At 33.6% G+C, this 21,692-nt stretch overlaps 1 protein-coding gene across 2 annotated transcripts in view; it reads right to left on the bottom strand.

Moving 5' to 3' along the window:
• Positions 1-665: 665 nt before the first annotated feature.
• KIAA2026 (KIAA2026 ortholog) overlaps positions 666-21,692 on the bottom strand; it is a 66,136-nt gene continuing 45,109 nt past the window's right edge. For both annotated transcript variants that reach the window (XM_003341694.4, XM_056805436.1), the window contains 3 exons: positions 8,049-8,164; positions 6,425-6,612; positions 666-4,988 (listed from right to left, as the gene is read on the bottom strand). In XM_003341694.4, coding sequence (XP_003341742.1) covers positions 1,303-4,988; positions 6,425-6,612; positions 8,049-8,164 — 3,990 coding nt within the window. In that variant the 3' untranslated portion in view covers positions 666-1,302. The remainder of the gene's footprint in view (positions 4,989-6,424; positions 6,613-8,048; positions 8,165-21,692) is intronic.

Below are 21,692 nucleotides of genomic sequence, written 5' to 3'. Positions count from 1 at the left end.
TGAGTTGGGCTGTTGGTCACTGAGGTTCTTTCAAATTCTAATCAGTGAATATAAAGGTGGAGAAGGTATATTTCCTGATCTCGGGGTGATTATATATTGTATTTAGAATAAACTTGCATCCATAGTTGGGAAAGTATTCCTTTGCAGTGCATTTTCTTTTGTTATCACCACTACAGTTAAGTCAAATTTAAACATCTGCAGATATATAAACACTTGGTTTGAAAAGGAATTTAATGATTTTCTCTGCAATTCCTCAAACCAAGTTAAAACCTTAAAATCATGTGGTGGCCACACTACCCATACGTTCTGTATTCAAAGCAGCTTTGGTGTACTTTGAGTTTTCCAATTGCCTTAAATCTAAAACATATTTTGGAATGCATAGAAATTGGCTGAAAAGCAGCTTATTTTGAAAATAAACTTTTCTTTTGGTCAGTATGAGATGTCATGATTTTAAATGCAAACAAATAACCAAAATCTGGGAAATGTTAAATAGTATCAAGAATCCAATCTCAGGCAAACCATGGAGAAACAGGAGTCGAACTTCCTAGTTATTTTGCTTTTTTAAAAGAATTTTCTTAATTCATGTAGTCTGCCACACGGTATATGTATTTTTCTTCTAAGCTGCACCAAGTACACACTTCAGAAATATTATTCAAACAAAGAAATACAGCAACTTCTTTTTATTACATGCAGATTCTTCTGCATTGTTGCTAACAGTACACTGGTCCAAAATTACTAAAATACTTAAAAAACTATACATTATGTAAACAAAACATAAATAAGACAGCATAGTTCTTTGTACATATAGTTTAGTACAGATTGTTAGGGATTTGGGAATATGTACAATTTTACAACATGGACTGCATTTTTACAATGCATAAATATATATATTTTTTTACAGAAACAAAAATAAGATCTCACAAATGAAAGACACAGATTACCGTATTGTAGACACGCTGCAACAGTTCAAATTCAAGAGGAAACTGGTCAATGCAAATGTGCAAAAGGCTAGATTATTCTAAACTAGTCAAACTTGACTTGTGTAATGTATGTTAACAGACAGGTCATTCCCGACCTTTATCAAACAAACAACCCTTGAAAACATACCCATACATTTGAGTGAAATTTAACATTTTTCCCTCCCCAAGCAAACAAAACCTTGCGGTAATCTAATGAAAAGATATAGGAAAAAAAATCAACTATGTATATAGTATGTTTTCAACAGTATAATAAACAGTTAAAATTTATTTGGGAGTCAAAACAATGCCCCAATATTTAAAACTGGCTCATTTAGTCTAAAATTCAAGATGCAGCTGTGTCAGGCTTTTCTAAGCCAGATGACGGAAAAGTAGGGAAGACAGTGGCAGAATTCCGGCTAGCAGATACTACAATATGAGAAAGAGATGAAGACAGTGAAGAAACCTTAGATGCTGGAGTATTTATGGCATTCAAAATAGCTCCTTCTGGGCTAACCAACAGTTTTTTCACTGATGTGTCCAAATGGAATACTGATGCATTACTTGGAAGTTGAGGGTTACCAGCATGTACTGCAGAAACCAAGGAAGTTTTAGCTAAAAGAGTAGATGGAGGCGGTTTTATTACTGAAGTCAATGATACTGTAGGTACAGGAGATGGAACAGAAACTTTAGCAGTTGTGTTTACTACTTGGGGTGTTGCATGTACAACAGGTACAGTACTTGCATTCCCAAGGGAGTTCACAATTTTTGTAGAGCTTTTTAGGGGATGTTTTGCAGGTTGCCAACTTAAAGAATTACTTGGTGCTAATGTAATCTTCTGCACAAGACTATCAGGAGTTGTAGCCTGAATGCCTTGACCATTGTTAAGGGGCAAAGGAGGTCCATATTTTGGATTAGTAGAAATGAGAAGAACATGACTGCCCGCTCCAAGGCCTTGTGGAGGAACAATAAATCGAGTGCCATTAATCATAATCTGTGTTCCAGGTGCCAAAGGTGTACTGGTATTGATAACTATTTTTTGCTGAATGCAAGGTTCATTTAATTGACCTCCAACCAGACTAGTTACATTTGAAGGTGCAGTAGCAGTCTGAATGGCAGAGGTACCTGGAGCACAACTGTAAGTATGAGCTGATTTTACTAAAGTTGGAGGCATTTGCTGGTTTGGCAGAGAAGCAAAATTGGAAAAACTAATTATTTTACCTGCATTCAGTGAAGCAGAAGGTAATACAGTCTGAGGTTTATTTGTGTTTACATTTGATGGCACTGTAGCTGAAATCCCTGGTGACTGAAACTGGACAAAATTCTGTGATTGTCTTTTAGGAAGGGGAACTGGATGTGTGGCACCTGGAACTGCTGCCAGATGGGGAAGTGTGTTGATTATTTTAGGAGATGCAGTGACAGGAGGAGGCAAGGCAACAGTAACTGGGATCTGTAAAGCTGATGTTAAACACTGAGGAGACACTGTTGGTTGAGTAGTTGAAATAAGCACAGATGATGCAAGATGCCCCGTTTTCACAGTTGAAATAGCCACAGTGTTTCCGATATTTGATGTACACAGTCTGTTTGTTAAAACTGGCATGATTCTTGAAGAAGTTTCATTTCCACTAACCAAAACTGTGGGTCGTGTCCCAATTGAAGCACAACTTGACGTTGTTGAAAGAGAAGTCAAAGTTGCATTGGCTGTTACTGAAAACATGTTAACTGCTCTAGTTGTAGAAACTACTGGTTCATTAATGGGTGCAACATTTTGATTTATAAAACTTGAGCTTACTGGAACAGAACTACCACTTGTTGACAAGGGCAAAATAAAGCTCTTGCTGCCTTTTTCTTCTGCTCCTTTTGGAGTTACATTCTGCAGTATGTTAATTGACGGTACATTTGGAGCACTGCCTGTAGTATTTACAATGGCTTGGCCTATGTTCAGTCCAATCTTTACATCTTTTATTTGAGATACAGTAGGTGATGAATTTATTTTTATTGGGGCTCCCACTGTAGATGGAATTAGCACTATCTGAGGTTGTTCTGTGGTCTTAACATAGGTTTTGCTCATGGAGGGAGGTCGGGCTTGTTTTAATGATTCTGCAATTATAGTTGGAGTTGAAGTGCCACTGGACATTGGAGCATTAATAAAAACTAATTTCTGGGTGGAAACACCTGTGGATGTTGGTGCAGGGACCATGTTAACTGCAGCACTACCACAGGGGGAAAGAATAGATGGAGCTGTGACCAGCATGAGTTTCTGAACAGGAGTACCACTGATCATATCTCCATTGGTTGTTGTAGTTGACTCGGGTGTCACAGGGTAATTCTTTGTTTTATGGTCTACCTGTGGCTGTGTAGTTGGAGTATGGATAATATTTGTGTTTGTTTGTCCAAAATTTCCTGTTGAAATGCTAATTACATTAACTGAATTGCTTGTTGTTGATTGAAGCAAAGGGCCAGAAGAAACAGAAGGAACAAAGGGTGAAGAAGAGGATACTGGTACAGTTTTATCTATTATTTGACCCAAATTACTACTGCAGGAAGGTTGGCCTAAAGTAACTTTCAGATTCTTCCCTGCTGACTGATTAAAACCAGAAGGAAGGGCTGGAATGGAAACAGAAGATGGCGGGGGACCGAACCCAGAAACAGAAGACTGAGCAAAAGGAGGGAGACAAGATGTAGCTGTTGCTCCTGCTACTGGTGAAAAAGTGGAAGATGACAAAGTTGTGGATTTGGGCACCAAAAATGCCTGAAGCTGAGGGGTAAAGGTGAAAACTGAATTTGGAGATAAGTTATTGGGTGAATTCTGATCTGGATTGGTCTGTACTTTTACAACTCCAGTGTTTCCACCACGTGTTCTGACAAGGATTGACTGTGAGTCTCTTATACACACAGTTTTAAGTTCTTGTTTTGTATCAGAAGAATCCGTATTTGGCTGTGATGCTAAACTGTGATGGGAACCATTTGGATTTGTAGATCCACTTAGTGTTGTTGCTGATATTAGAGGCTGAACTGTTGAGGAAATGGTGGGTGAGGCAACAGGTCGGGGGAATGTGGTTGTGGAAACTACGTTCTTAACTTTTCCAGTTTCACTTTGGCTTGTTTTAACTGGTAGTGCTAAATTACTTGTTGAAGTTACAGAGGATAAAGAGGACAAAGTCTGTGGTCTAGAACTATTCACATTTGGTAAAGGTGTAATATTCTTGTTGAAAATTGTATTAGACATTTGTGCTGAAATATTTCCACTGGAGTTTACAAGAACTGGTGTTAAAGAAGAGTTTACATTTGTTGTCTGTGGAAAAGATGAACAATGCTGTTCTGGACACTTTTGCTGAAATGATTGCATTTCTTTTGCAACAACAGCCTTTCCTTCTTTGTGCTGAATCAGAAAATTTTTAGGCAGAATAAGAACTTGCTGCATGACTTTCTCTCCTGTTTTAGGATCCGTCACAGGTTGCATCTGAATCTTCACAGAACTATTATGAAGATCTATTGGCACACACTGGCCACAGGGCATTTTGTATACCATTTGTAAAGGACCCTTAGAACTGGTCTGGCAGGGCAATGCTGGCTTTATTGGGCTTGCTTCTGTAGAAGATGTAACTGTTTTTTCCAAGGTAGGAATATTCCTACCTATAGAAGTTGGCAGCTGATTTGTTAAGGTCACTTTGTTCCCAATATTCTTTGCAAGCAAAGCCTGAATAGGTTTGGTCCCTTTCAGGAAAGTGGAGACAGATGTGGTTGAGTCTACTGGGGCAAAAGTCTCAGGAGATGTTGGCTCTGTTTGCTTGGATTCATTCGAACAGTCAGCCTGAACTTCTAAGTTCTCAATTGCAGTCTCATTTGTGCTTAGTTTTGCTTTCTTCCTTGGCGAAAGCTCTTTTGTGCTATCATCCAGAAAACTATTTTGTTTGGACTGTCGTTTAAGTGCTTTAGGCAGTGTCTTCTGTATATCTTTAGGAGGCAATTCTTTTTTTAACAGTTTGTTTTTGCCCGCAGGAAAATCTGTTTCTGACAGTTTCATGTCATCTGAAAAATATTAAAAGTATTTTGTTTATGTGCAACAACATGCTAGTTGCTATATAAAACATTTTTGACTGAACAGCCATGATTCTAAACCTTTAAAATAACAAAAATCAAAGTTAATTTTTAATTAGATGGCTCTTCTAAGCATCAAAGTTAAAATATTTTGAGGTAAGTACAAAAATACTCACTGATTAAAGCTAAATATGGATTGTGATATTGGAAATAATTAACAATGTATAAGATTTTTCATATGAAAATATTCACATGAAAAAAAATTTAATTTCAAGTATTTGGTGGATCAAGTGCTTAATGATTCAGATAATTTTTGGTAATACAATTTAAGGTAGACAACTTTTGATTCACTCTATAAGGAAGTTCTTAGAAAAATGACTACATCACTTGCTCTAGTCCAGCCTCAAATGAGTATGGCCAACTTGTTTCATCTATTTTAAAATTATTAGGGGTAAAAAATAAACAACTGCCAAAAAACCCCCCCACTAAAGTTTCATTTATGCTTGCTATATATGCTCATTTACCTTTCTAAGGCAAGAATTTTTTTAAATGTCTGGACAAATTGTTTTGGTGAGAACTCATTTATTTTTGTTATAGCTTCCATGGAAATGGAGAGTAACTAGATAGTACCTTTGTTGTAATGAATTTTTATAAGGATTCATGGAATTGAAAACACTTATTTCAGTTACTCTTATGATCAAAAATCAGGAGTAGGGAGGGGAAAAAGGGAGTTTGTTCTAAAACGTTTATTTAGTATTTAGGGAACCTATTTTTTCATTTAAGACTTACCATAATAAAACATGGTGGTGCTTAAGAAATAGATTTCTTGTACCAAAAGGAAAGTACAGAATCACCTATGTGCCCAGGAAGTACTTTTCAGGTAAAAGTAGGTTGTTGTTGATGATGATGACCATGATAATTATTAATAATAGCTGATAGCATTTATACCATGCTGACTATGGAGCAGATACTGTGTTAAGTGCTTTACAATTATTTTCTCATTTAATCCTCACAACTCCATAAGGTGGGTGCTATTATTATCATTTTAAATTTATAGCTGAAGAAACTAAGAAAAAGGTTAAGTGACTTGCCCACAGTGACACAGCTAGTAAATATCTGAATTTAGATTTGAAAGTCTTCCTGATTCCAGGGCCATCTAGCTGCCTGCTCTAACTCAAAGATGTAAAATTGCCAGTCTCTTAAAAACTATGGTACCAAGGCAGAAGCAAGTTACAATAGTATCCGAAAAAAATATCATGTTCATTGAAAGTACATTTGATAAAGCTAGTGATTATTATCAAAATATCACCAATGTTTCCCAATCAAATCTTTATATTACCAAAATTCATTTAGTTCATGTAAAACTGAAACAAACTAAAACTATCTTCTCTTTATAAAGGAATTTTTAAAAAAACTTGAGTACCTACCAGAATCAAGATGCTCTTTCTCTATAATATCCAGAGGCTCTGCTGATTCTAGAGATTTAATGATTTCTACTCGAGGAGATTCTTTTCCAGGATCTCCTTCAACTTCTTCATTAGTCCATAGCTCTCGGGTAAATTTATCATGATCTGGTTGTCTTTTGAAATCATCATAGTCTTTCTTCAGTCGGCTCCTAAAACAAAATATAATAGTAAGACTTTTATTTTTTAAATTTTATAGAACATTTAAAATTCAGTCTCAAATTACATCTCGAATGTATTTTGAAATACTTAAAATATTGTAAGTAGTGACAAAACCCAGAAAAAAGATGCAGAGCTTCCTTTAAATTATAATTGAAATTTCAGGTATTAATTTCTGGTATAAAGTACCAAGAGTACTTTACTCTTTTTGCTCTTTGATATGGGACATGGTAGGTGGTAATAAGGAAGAAGGATCAGAGATCATTCCAAGGTTGTAACCTTGTAACCTTAGGCTGATTAAATAATGCTCCTCTCAAAAGAAATAGGAAAGTTTAGTGGAGGGGGAAAGTAATGAGGTCCGTTTTGTACAGGTTGAATTTGAGATGCCAATGGGCATATGGACATATGGGTGAAAATGTTAAATAAGCAACCAGTCATGTGGGGATATAATTCAGAAAAGAGAATAGAAAGAAAATGCCAATTTAGGAGCTACCTCTCTAGAAGTGATGATCATACCAATGAGAATAGCTGAGACCGCCGAAAAGGAAAATGGATAGGGAGAAAAGAGTTCCAAGGATAGAATTTCAGAGAAGGCCTAAACATATGGGGTGGAAGCTGGATAATAAAATAAAGAAGACTGATAAGCAGTCATACAGCTAGAAAAATGAGAAGGTAGTGTTACAGTAGCCAAAGTATCCAGGAATTTTGGCATCCTCCCCTCCCAGAAGTCTGTTTTGAAAAAGAAAGAAAATATTGAAAAAAATTTTGAAGCAATGGCAGGTCAAGGGGAGGTTTTCTAAGGATGTGGAACACCTAGGCATATTTGTAGGCAATGGAGAAAGAGCCAGTAGGTGAGAAGGGATTGAAGATGAGAGAAGGGCAAGGAGTATTAAAGGAGTCAACTCCTGGGAGTGTTGGATCAAGGGATGGATCAAGGGCACAAATGGAAGGGTTGGCCTTGGCAAGAATAAACAACAGCCTCTTGTACGAACAGAGCATTGCTGGGATGCCTAACAGTACTTTGTATACAATATATTCTCCATAAATGTCATTAGGTAAATTTGTTTAATGCCAAGGACAGACAAGGTGGTGGTGGATACTTTCCATCTTCAAAAGTAGCAGTAATCATGAGAAAATAGCTTGAAATTATAATAATGAGGTTGCGATGGAACAGGAAAAGGATAATAATTACTAGAATTATCAGAAAATTACCAACGGGTATGTATTTGCTTGTTTTTAATCAAATTTTTTTCCCAAAGAGATTACTATGATTTAGAATAGATACTTTTCTACCCAGAGTAATTATAGTAAATTTCTACTGGGAACTAAAGAAAAAAACAACACAAAGTAGCCTCAAAATAGGACAACAAAAAAATAAGTTAATGAAACACTTAGGTAAGTTTAAGATTAATTTAAAATCTTGCATTACCTGTTTCTTTGAAAAGCCTTCATTAGCTTTGGTTCCCATGGCAGCAATTCATTTAGGAGACGTATCAATGTACCATGTAATTCTTTTACAGATTGCCTCCGATGATACCATTTCCCCTATAAATACAAGTTTTTATGATAAGTCCTCCAAATTTTATGCAGTAGCAAAAGAATGTTAGTTCTCAAATAAAATTTAAAACATTTTTTCAAGGGGTTGCAGAATATAAAAATATCCTTTGACAAATTTGGTGGGACACATTCCCTTTAGTGGTGGTTGGAAATAACCTAAAGCAGTTATCCACGTTTGTTTGTGGAAACTCTGCTATGTATAGACATAAAGCCAAGAGGTAAAAAAATACCTTTAAAAAAAATCTCAATTATAAGAAGAAAAAAAAACCTTACTAAATCAACTTGTTATGAAATTTAACAGAAAAGTCACAAAAAATGAAAATTTGTAAAAAGCTTTATGTAAAAAAAGTAGGATAATAGTTTTACTACTTCTGTCCAGTTCTTGGAATTTCATCCACAAACTAAAAATAGGGAATTGTTTTAAACTTCTATGGTTTTATTCTTATTTGAGGAAGAAGACTTTGAGACATATGAGTTGTAATTTTGTTACAATAGGTTTAAAATTATAGAAATACCATATTCTTAAAAGTTATTCAAGAATAGAGAAAGATCTCTTATGCTTTATTTCACTGTTAATAATTAACTAAAATTATGTTTTAGAAATTAAAATTTGATTTAATTCAGATAGATCTTTCAATAAGAATATGTTTCACCCAATACAAAGAAAACTGATCTAAAACCATAGGAGTATTAAGTAATATAAGCATTCAATCACCTCTAGGTCATCACACAAAAGTAAACAAATTATCATTAGTGTGGACCCATGTTTTACCATTAAGCATTGCTTGACAGTATGCTATGTTTTCTTTTAAAGCAAAACAAAAAAAAGACAAAATGTTAACAGTACGTTATGGCTCACATTTATCATGCAGTCATAAGCTTCATCCCATAGCAACAGTTAAAGAAGTCAATATGCACAAATACACACATTAAGGCAGGGAAATTATCACGACCTTTAGGAAAAGATATTCTATATAATGTACACTATAAGTAAAAATACAAAAGATTTTAAATTTAAATTTGTTTTATATGAAATCTTAAGTGTCTGTCAAATAAATTTATTCTTATCCTGAAATACTGAAAGTTTTAATTTAAATAAGAAAACTTGCATCTAATACTTTAAAATAAACTAATCACACTCCAAAATAAACTAGCTTTCCTTCTCTTTTAAAACTCAATCACTCAATTTTCATCCTTTAGAAAAGGAGCTAAGATTACAAATTAGAGATGACAAGATGAGAGAGGGATTATGTGTATGTGTTCACATTCAATAACAACACAAGGCCCCAAGAAACAATAAGAGGAGACATTTATTGACACTTCTACACCCTATTTGTACAATTTGAGTAAATAACATAAGAGTATTATGCAAAAGATTCCAGTTTGTGTTTTACATATTATACCATAACCATGTTGGATCAAGAACCTTTGTTATAATTTTTTTTAAAAAGTGGAGACAGCTCCTCACTTTATTCTAGAAGCCTGTTTAGGTTTGTCTGAATTTCACTATGCATTTTTTTTCATTAAAACTGTATTTAAATTATAGTTGTGCTCACATAATGATTTGAAATAAAAAAACATCAATGCTAGAAATTAAACAAGGTAAGGGAAAAACTCCAACATGAATAAGCAATTCTTTTTTATCTTATAGCTGGTAATTTGGAAAATGCAGGTTTAATAATGAATGGAAGACTTTTAAAAGAAGTTTCCAAAGAAAATTCCTGATCTCCTTTAAGGATGACAGTCGCCTTATGTCTTTAGTTTAATTTAACCTCAAAACTTAAAATTTTCTTTTTCCTTATTATATCTCATATATATGTGTGTGTGTGTGTATAGTTCTCTTATAATTTACTTTTATATTTTTACTTTGTTTACTTGTTTTATACTAGGCAAAAAATAATATTCATAACTGCTGTAGATTAATAGGTAGAAGAGATATTATTCCCATTTTATGCAGGAGGATATTGGAAAAGAAGGCTTTTCATAAAACCACAAATTAACTCTAGCTGCTAGCTCTATTATTATTTATATTAAATATGAAAGCTTATAAACAGAATGGAGGAAAGAAAAGGGGGGAGGAGAAAGAAGAGGTATTTTCCTGAGGTAACTGAGTAAGAATATAAAAAAAGCAGGAAAGAGGATGTATGTAGGGAAACCTGTTGTAATCAGTCTTTCGGAGGAGAAGAGGAGTAGCTGAAAAAGGTTGTTATAGGATATGCTATGTCAGATGGTCTTCTATGGTATTCATCAAATGTCACTGCCAGGCTAGAACTGTCTGTATTTCTGAAAGGAGATGAGGAACAATTGAACTAGGAAAGGTAATGCAGCCAAAGGACAAAGAGATAGGCAATGTGAAATCAACTGCTCCTGTGTATGGAACATTTGTAAATTAGGTCTTTATTTTGCAGAGATAATGTCTATATTAGATTATAATAGCTTTAGTTCTTAATAAGAAAACGATAAAAATGTTAGCCAGGAAATGTTTGCTTGTCTATTGTTTCAGCTACTAAAATTAACTGAATTCAAAAGATAAAACATATGCATAACTCAAAAATGCAGAAACATACAGTTTTCAGCAACATTATGAGCAATTATTAAATCTTAAATATTATTAACAATAAATTTTTAGAATCTGGGGTTGGGGCGGGTCCAGGCCTGTGATTTCATTTATGTAGAGAATTTTCAGCATGTAAACACTAAAGCAGCTTGACAACCATTAGTAATAGAGAACCTTATAAGAACTGGGGCACACAGACAGCTTAAGTGAGTTGGCCAGGGTCACACAGCCATTGTATGAGACAAATTTGAATCCATGTTTTTCAGATTACAAAGCTATTTATCTATTACACCACACTGCTTCTCCTTAATATTAATTCACTGATAATTCTAATCTTACTTTGCCCTCTCATCATTCTAGCTATACATACATATATATATATATATATATACACACGCACACACATATACACATATATATATGTAGTCTTTTTCTGTGAGTTCTAAAAATTACCTCTTAAGTAAGATATTTTGGCTATTTAGTAATTTGTAATAGGAAACTTATATTGCTTTGTCTCATATCAAGAAATAAGCACTTATTAAAGCACTTCCAATGTGACAAGCATTGAACTAAGCACTAGGAGAATAAAAAGATAAAAGTGAAAGTTATTTTCAGTGGTCAAAGCAATAGCCAAAGTAAGTGGATAAAAAAAGATCATGCCTTCCAACTTTTAAATGTTTCTACTTTGATTCTAGTGTTTCTCTAACTCCAAAAGAATGAACAGAAAAGAAATAGATCAAACTTCCTTAAGAAACCATATTTCTCCAAGCATTGGTGGAGAAAGCAGGCCTGAACCACTCCTATGACTCCATATAATTAGTCTGCTGAACTCTAAAAAGAGCAGGTGCTTGAAATGACTGGTAGGTTTTTCTATCACATTTATTTGTATATAAGAAAACTTCCCAAACAATTTGTTTCTCTGAATTTGGGCAAGAAAAAAATGAAGTTTTTAAAACTCAATATCCTAAGAAATCCATTCCACATTCAAACATTAGGTGCCTAGGATTTGAAAGGCAATGTGTTGGAAGAATTAGAGAATTTAAAAAATGAATGGTTCTGGTTCTAAATGAGGATAATGATTTTTTAAAAAAGAGTTGAAAGGGGCATTAGAGATATTTTACTCAACCTCTTCATCACAGATGAGAAAACAGAACAAAACCGTAAGATTTGCTCCAGTAGGAGCTGAAGCTTTGCCAGAGGCTTCCTGATTCCTAGACCCCTCAGTGACTCCTCTTCTCCACAGCATGTGGTCCCTCTAGACAATTCCTCAGGCAATCTACTGAAAAGGGATGAATCTCTATGGGTTTTCAATGGCATGTTTTTAGCCAGGCTTTTCTGCAATACTATAATGAAAAAGAAAAAGAGTTCTGTTTGAAAATCTACCCAATGGTACTAATCAATATTATAAGTTATTTAATTAAATTCAATAAGCATTCACTAAGCACTTACTATAAATAAGTGCTGAAGATACAAAGACAAAGTTTTAAAAAGAAAAAAAAAAAGAAAACCAATACAAGAAGGTTCCTTTTCTTCAAACTTGAAGGACATGAGAAAATATATATAATAAAACCAGAAAGGTCTTTTAACTCTTTATCTGTATTGGTTAATATGGAGTCAAGGGTAAATATGCTATGTGGGCAGGTTGTGTAAAATCCATTGTGAAACAATGATCTGATACTGTTTTAAGTAATGAAAAACATGCTTAAAAACTTTATACACATACATTTGAGGCTTAATGTTACTCTCTGAACAAATAGGTGATAATGGGGACAAAATCCACAAATTTGAAAGAGAAAAATCCCAGCTATTGATGAAGGTAAGGAAATACTTTTTCAAAATAATCACACTGCATTGTTTAGACTTGAGAATAAACACATATTTACTAAAGGCCACTTAAAGAGAAATATGATATTTATATTTTATGTGACCTGTCACAAAGTCTAAAAAAATAAAAATTGTTTCAGGATAGGTAGCATGCACCATGTAACCAAAGACATCCAATACAGTCTAAATTTGAAGCTTACCTTTTATTGCTTTCTCATCCAATGTCCATAGCAGCTGCAGATTGCCAGCTCCCTCTCCATGTGACGCCCCAGCCAGCATTATGAAGGAGATTTACAACCACCATAGGAAACTACTACAAAATGGAGTTGTTCTATAGTGATAAGGTAAGTTTTTCTTATATTATGCAGTTTTATAAGTTTTTTACATTCCAGTTTTATAACCCCTATGGGATCTCTAAGAGAAATAATACTTTTAAAAAACTTACAAAACCACACAATATTATAAGTATAATAGTGCTTGTAAGTATGCGAAAGGAGTGGGAAGGGAGGCTTACCTTATAACTAAAGGGCAGCTCCATTCTGCTGCAGTATTCTGGGATGGGTATGACAGCACCAGCATAATGCTTGCTGGGGTGTCGCAAAGAGAGGGAGTTGGCAATCTACTGATGCTGGGGACATTGGACACCTAAAAGAAAGAAAAAGAGGAAAACAAATAAGTTCAGGATGTATTAAATGTCTCATCACTATGGATGCATTCTGCACATAAACAAAAAGCTTTGTATTTTTGTTAAACTTAGATGCAGGTCATCTGTATGCATATGCCAGGCAGTGACTTATACAGTTTAGTCCTGCAATGTGACTTCCAAACAAATCAATTATCCATATTCTTTTGAAGAAAAAGAAAGGGAAAAAAGTTTAAATAAGAATAAATTTATAAAACTTTAAATTTTTTATTTTATATAAGATAATGACTATCTTTTCTTTCTGGTCAGACATGATTTCACAGGCAAACCAAATTCCCCCAAAGGGAACATGCACTACTAATGTGATAGGAAATAGCTGTACAATTTTGAGGCCCAGAAGTGCCTGTAACCCTGCGAATGATATGGCTAGGATCACCAAAAGAGCTCCTGAGGAAGGATTTTAATTGGGGTTTTCTCATACCATGGATAGTTCTCTATCCAGTGTGCCAATGCTGCCTCTCATCATTATTCATATCTTTTTTTAAAAAAAATTTGGGATTTAAGAATATACCAGTTAAAAACAGAAATATGACAAAATTAGTTTGGACTGACTAAAAAAATGTTTTTGCTATAGGCTTGGCTCCTAAAGCCTTCTACTTTTAAATGCAACATGTAAAACTTTTACTAAGATTAAATGAATCACTAAATTAAAAATGATATTTTAAACACTAAAAAAATCTTGTAATTCAGCAGTTGAAAAACAATCCAAAATGATATCCCATCAAATTGTATGAAAATGCACAACAAAAATATAATAGTAATTTAAATAGCACAGCAAATTCAACCAAACTTGGATATTTCCTTTTAAGTAGCATTAAATGAATAAAAAAATATCATTCAACATGTTTTCTTTAATTTGGAGCAAATGCTTAACACATATTATTGTATTCCTTTATATCACAGGTTAGGAATATTATTTAAGACATCTAATTGTCTTAGTAGCATATTGTTATGCATTGAAAATGCATTAATTTGGTTGTATGGTAAAATCGATTGTTTATTCAAATTAATGAAAAGTACAGATTGTACTTAAAATTAACTAGTTCTTATCAATACACTACATAGATGTATTAAGCTTCTGGAAGCACATAAATCCCCCTGAAGGACTAAAACTATTAAATGTCTCAGTTCTAAACTATTTAAATTATACTCAATTTAAATTTTCTTTTAAAATTGGTTATCAAGAAAGGAAAACATTTTGATCCATTATAATTTTTTTTTGAATAAATGTTTTCATTAAGCAGTTACTGTGTGCAAATCACTATGCTAAATACCCGGGATACAAATATAAAATCAAAACCATTTTTGCTATCAAATAGCAAGAGTCAATACATATAAGAGATCTTAACATTAAATCAGATGTAAAGGCCTTGTGATCCTTGGGGTACTGTAGCAAAATAGTAATAAATTTTCTTTAGTTTTATTTCCATTGATAAACACAAGACAACGATCATTTATTAACCCTTACTGTGTCCCGGGCACTATGCTAAGTGCTGGGGATACACATAGAAGCAAAAATCCCTGATTTCAAGAAGCTTACATTCTAATGAGGTAACACATAAAAGAGAGATAAAAGGGGGAGGGGAGGAGGAGGTACTTGTGAGGGGCCCAGTAACAAACTCCGTAGTGTCAGAAGCATAGCCAGGATGGGTATGAAGCATGGCTAACATGGGGTAATCCTCATTGGAGGTTTTTTGAAGGAACTCACCAGCTATATTATATTCTTAAAGAGGCTTACACTACAATAAAATAAACACTGGTTTTTGATTTGTATCAGTTTTATAAACCGAGAAAAAAATATCGCCACAGACTACATTCCTATCATTAGCTATCCATTTCATTAAGGGGAATAGAACTGTGATTGGCTTAGTGCAAAATTCAGGATAATCTTCCCATATTAAGATAAAAACAAAGTGACAACTAATGAATGGCTAAATATCTTCAATTCCTCCTTTAATACTCCCAAAAGTAAAAGGGGGTTTTCTTAAAGCAACTTCTAATTAAAACTTGTACTATAGCAATGAAATATTACTTTGTCAGATTGGTAAGACATTTCACATAAGTGAATTTTCCAGATAATTATGTTTACCCCTTTATAGAGCTTTACAATTTAGTAAATTTTAACATAGATCTTTTTTGGGTGTATTACAGATTTCTTTACTATCTGAAAAAGCATTCTTTTACTTCACTGTCACACTAGTATGTCATTCAGTGTGGTTGGGAATGTACCTGTCTATGGCAGTACCTCTACTTCCTAGGGGCCTTCTGTTGCCTTTCCATTTAATCTGTTAATTTTAACTATTGTGAATTAGAAAATCAGATAACCAAGGTTGTTAGACTCTGCAAAATAACAGGCAGGCTCTGAGTCAAGGGCTAAAGCTTCTTTTCTGAGTAAAGTTTCTAACGTTTTAATGTACACAGATATGTTACCAATTTTGGCTGCTTAGAGGCAAAATTCTGGAGGGTTCTTTGACTAGTTACTAATTAATGAGGTTGCCAGATAAGTGATCTCCAAATAAATGAATTGTTTCTGTATAGAATATTTGAGAATGAACTACTATATACAATAGACCCAATTAACTTCATTATATAAATTTATTATATACATTTTTCCTGGGAGTGAGCAAACAATACTAGTGAAATGATGATAGAGAAATTTTGTTAATATTTAATGTTCTGAGAGGTTCTGGAATTCATAAGATTATTCTGAGGCCTAAGCAGATTTCAAATCCATGAGAAACTGAAGACCCTTTCTGGAGATTGTAAAATTCAACTAGTTCTTTCCTTGCCAAATGAACATTATAGAGGTTACAAAACTTTAATCCTACTGATGGAGAGTAGTAGCAAAGGCACAGTTCAACAAAACTGTAGATAAAATAATTAGCTTTGAAAACACTGAAACATGATGTTTTACTTATTTTTGAATATGGAAAAGTCAGATATCACAGTAATTCATAAGTGTTTAAGAGATAAACAACCACTTTGCCCACCTTCCCCTGGAAAATCACTAAATTTTAGGAAGGGACATAGCTTCTTTGAATGATACATGACTCCTTAAGTCCCACACTTTCTATCTAGCTTTCTGTTTTCAAAGATTTCCCCTGCTGTGTTACAGACTACATGTTAAATGAGAGTAAAAGAAACCCATAAGAGAAGTCAATAAAAAACTAAAGCCACAAAACACTTGCCAACAAGATGTGTTATAGTTAAATGAGAATAATACATCCTTAGATAATCCACAGCTAACTAAATCATATTAACTATTTGTATTTATGAGACTTAAAATTAAAATGGCACTTCTTTTATGGCAAGAATTTTAGGTTTTTTGTCAACATCTGATGTACTTCAGAGGTTCTCAAATTTCACTAAGCACCTATATATGCCATCAAATGTTGCCAACAGATTCTATGAAAACACATTGGCAAAATGAAATTGGAGGACCATTAATTGGATAAAAAGAGCTGAGGAAAGCTGGAACAATTCAGGAATCACACTGTACTTGTAGTAAGGAGAGTCAGAGGCAGGCATCGTAACAAGACAGTTGGGTAGAAGGTAAGAGAATCACAGCAGAACCAAGACTATGTGGTCTTAGAAAATCTTAGAAAATAGTTATAGTAGTTGGCTATAACTTTTTAATGTTATTGAAAGAATGCTGGTTGGGGGAAATGTTACATGTAATATGGTTATACATATTAATTTGCTTCAAATAAAAGGGCTTTCTCTGCTAACATGCCTCAACTTGTAAATTCTCTAATTTGTCTATGTTACTTTTTTTTTTTAAACCCTTACCTCCCATCTTGGAATCAATATACTGTGTATTGATTCCAAGGCAGAAGAGTGGTAAGGGTTGGGCAATGGGGGTTAAGTGACTTGCCCAGGGTCACAAAGCTGGGAAGTGTCTGATGCCAGATTTGAACCGAGTACCTCCTGTCTCTAGGTCTGGCTCTCAATTCACTGAGCCACTCAGTTACCCTCTGTCTATATTACATCTTAAAGAACACAATTACAATTGTCTACCAGCCCTCCTGGGTTATTCTGAATAAAGTATTTTATCAATCTCAAAGCATTTTATAAATGTGAATTGTTTTCTCCTGACTCCCTATTTCATTGTATAGGGATTATTTACTTCAGAATAGGATAATTCAATTCATGATGGTCAACAAATTAAATTCATACTTTTGTGAATTTACTGACAAACAATAATTCTGTTTGTGCTATATGAATATATATAGTCTTTTGAAGATTTATAGAACCAGTTTTATTTGCTTTTTAACTATATGAATCTGAGATAAGTAAATTCTCAACTAAAAATGTGTGTATACACATGTACTATCAATATACTATCAATGATATTGATCTTGTGTGGGTTTTATGGTAAGTCAGAAGCTGACTAACAAGATAATAATAGTGGGGCAAGGCACTAGGATGAAGTGTGGGGTGAGAGATTGGAACCAGTATAACAAGAAGATAAATAATGATTAAAGAAAAATAATGATTAAAAGTACTAAATCAACCAAGAGATATCTGGCAGAAAACCCAATTTTAGAAACTGTCTTAAACGGAGAAGGTTCAAATGACAATTAAAGATTTTCTAGCTAAGAATTCAAAGAAATGATCAATCATCTCAAATTATAAAATGTCAATGGGAAAGACAGTTTTGGCCTGGAATTAGGCAAGGATCAAATCTGGAACTCAAAAAATACTGGGCCTGTTGAGAAATAATTATTTTCAGAAGGCAATAAAAACTTCTAAATACTTTAGATTTTATATACACGTGAAAAATAAAATGTTTTCTAAAACATAAAATTCAATTACGAATCTAACTCCACCTTTGCCAAATGGACAGATATGACATTTTAAAACAGATCCTTTAAGAAATAGATAAATAAAAAAGATTAAATAAATAAGAAACTAGAAATAAAATAATTTCCATAACTAATTCTTAAAAATGTAAACTGATATCAGTATAGCAATGGTAGACAATGTAGATAAATCTGATTCATTGTTATACCATTGTTAAGATTCTGAGACTAACATGAATATTTATAATTTGCCTACCTGTAAGTTGTATTCTTTAAATCATTGTACACTTTTAAAAATTTCTGACTTTTAATAATTTAGGCTATAGGTCTGTGAGAAACAATCCACACGTAGTACTTAAAGACAAATTGAATTTTCTTCTCACAACTAGTAATGATCTTAAATTTGCAACACAGAGTTTACCTTCATGTCTATGATAGCCATTTTTTTCATTTGCCACAGGATGTGAAATAAGAAAGCATCATGCTGTGGTGTAGTTGTCCTAAACTTTGATAAATTTTATTTTAATTATTCTCTATAGATTATTTTTCTCATACCAACAAACTAAATTATCAAAATGCAAAAGTGCACAAGGACTTCAAGAAGTCAAAACATGTAAATTTGTGCCTTAAGATTTTGTTAATATTTTGACAGTTTATTTTGCATTGTATTGCAAATATCTGGTAACAAATGTTTTCATTTTTTATTTCATTTATATCATATATTTTATTTTATTTTAAAATCAATATGAAAGTAGAATACAGCTACTGTTCCAGGGCAACTGTCTAAACAAAAGAATGCCTTTTAATTCTATGATTGCTTGGCAAGAGTTGATCAGTGGTAAAGGTAGGAAACCTGTTTTAAATTTACCTTTCATGGTTTCATCAAAGAACTTCCCTTATGTGGCAGGACTCAACCATCCCTAAGGTTAATTTTTTTTTAAAAATCACATATAGTAACATATTATTAAAAAATTACTTTGATAACATTTGATTCAACTGGACAACTTCTAAGAGATTAATATAACATTATTCACCAATCAAAATATAATGAAACTCTTCTGATAAAAGTTTCAGGGGCATGACTAATATCCAACTTAAAGGCTACCTTTTTTCATCATTGGTTCTAAAGTGCACACAACAATGTCTCAAAGTATATGACTCTTTCTACAGTGTATATGAATAACAAAAATGAGACATTTCATAACAGGATCCTATCATACTTATATCTTTAATTTCTCCAAACACTATATTGTCTTAATGTATATGTGTATTATTCTTAACTGAAGTGATGTATCAGTGTGATATAAAAGAAAATGCATTTATAATCAGAAATTTCGTTTCAAATACTGGCTTAATTTACATAATTAAGGGCAAGTCACAACTCTCCTCTGCCTTAGTTCCCTTACTATAATATGGGAATTACACTTGTCTACCCACCTCAAGGAGTTTTGGGAAAAGTGCTTTGAAAAGTATTAAGTAATTGTGAGCTATTGTTCCATTGATTCCCAAGTATGAACAAAAAAAATATAACTAATACCACAGTATATTTATATGGCACCTTTTTTCCAAAGTATTATCTACATATGGCTGTCTTATTCCTACAATTTGGAGAAAGTCAGCCTCAGACCATGGAGATCTGGATTCAGGTAATACCCATGCTTAAGTAACCTGGGCAAATCACTTAATCTTTAATGCCCCAAGTCCATGGTGGCAAACCTATGGCATGTGTGACACAGATGGCACACAGAACCCTCTATGTAGGTATGCCTGCAATTGCCCACCAGAGTTTATTACAAAAAAGGCAGAGGGACTTAGGGCGGAGCTACTTCCCTCCCCTTCTCCATGGTGACTGATGAACTTTTTTCACTTCACTCACCCCTCTGTTCAGCAGCCCAAGGGGAGTGCTACTTCCCTCCCCTGTCCAGGGGAAGGCACTTGGGTAGGGGAAAGCCACAATCTCTAGGGGGCAGGGCATGGCACAAGGTCTCTAAAATACTCACTAACACTGGCCTAAGCAATCTTCTAACATTTTAAATTGAAAAACTGTTGCTAATCTGTATTGGCTGAGGGAGTTTCTTTACCAAGAGTTACTTAAACCAATGAAATCACAAGGTCAGTTCTATAATCCTGTTCCAGGCCTCAGTCCCTTCTCTAAACCAGAAAACCTCTAAAATAGACAGGGGAAACATTTACAAGAGGCCTTAAATCATAATGAGAAGTGAGGGGAAGAGATAGCTTTGAAAAAAAAAATTAACCATAGGGATGATTGAGCCCTGCAAGGAGAATTCTTTGATGAAAGCACTAAAGGGAATTTTAATTTAACTTACAGAATCAATAAGGACAAAGATTAGGCCACCACTTACAATTCTTCAAAGAAAAGGCAAATTTGAACATCAAGACTGATTATTTTGAGAGCTGACAACCCTCCCCCCCGCCATATGTAAGTTATGGACATTATAAGGTAGCTATTTATAGGAGCTTTGAATATAGTCTGATTGGTTTTCATTTAACCTTCTCTAAAACAACCAATTTTATTCTTTCCCAAAAAAGTGGGAGTTGGCAACAGCTTTATTTTTCTTATACAGAGAAAAAAGTATCTAAGAAGAATAAAGAAATGAAAGAAAGCTTTAATAGCCTTAAGCAAATGGAAGGTTATGTTTTGGAACCGATATGAACTAATGATTGCTTCATGTCTTATTAACCACATGACAACAGAAAATGGTTCTTAGCTCTCACCCTTGCCTTGATTCTGATGTCTGTATTTACTCTATTTTAGTGTAACTCAGGTAGAAAATCAGGGCACTTCCAAAAGGCTGGGGGTAAGAAAGCTTGGTCTTATTTTAAGCAAACTAAGATTGGTCAGTCAGGTGGCAAAGTAAATGAAGCAGCTGGACCTGGAGATGGAAAGACCTGTAGTGACCTCAGACACTACCTATGTGACTCTGGGCAAGTCACTTAACTTCTATTTGTCTCAATTTCCTCACCTATAAAATGGGGATAGTAAAATACCCTCCAGGATTTCTGTGAGGATAAAATGAGATGATATATGTAAGGTGCTTTGCAAACCTTAAGAAGTTATATAAACATTAATTATTATTACTACTACAACTAAATATCAGAAAATATTAATGTATCAGAAAATAATCTTAATTTTGTTACTTCAGTTTCAAAATAACAATAAGTTTTCATTCTATTCGTCATATATAAACTCCAAATATTTTTATTTGCACAATGCTGCTATTGCTTCTTCACTATTAGCATTTTCACACAGAGTTCTAATGTAAATCTTCCCTTTTAATCCCAGTGAGAAATAGAATCATGTGGAAAATCTGAACTACAATGCTACAAAGAAAAAATTTAGACACACTAAAAATATGGTACTTGTTTCACTGGAAAGGCAACATGAGTTAGATTGGTAACAAGGCAACCTGGGAATCCTAGCTTTACAATTAATTAGGTACATGATCTTGAGGTTTTCCTAGATCAGGGGTTCTTAAGCAAGGATTTATGAACTAACTATAAAAAATATTTGGATAACTGAATTTCAATGTAATTAATTTTCTTTGTAATCTTTTACATTTTATTTATGTATTTAAAAACATTGTTCTGAGGAGTCTATAAGTTTCATCA

The sequence above is a fragment of the Monodelphis domestica genome, chromosome 7, assembly GCF_027887165.1.
Source record: "Monodelphis domestica isolate mMonDom1 chromosome 7, mMonDom1.pri, whole genome shotgun sequence".
In the NCBI taxonomy this organism is placed as follows: domain Eukaryota; kingdom Metazoa; phylum Chordata; class Mammalia; order Didelphimorphia; family Didelphidae; genus Monodelphis; species Monodelphis domestica.
Note: the sequence above shows the minus strand (reverse complement) of the source record. Positions and strands in the feature narration are given on the sequence as shown.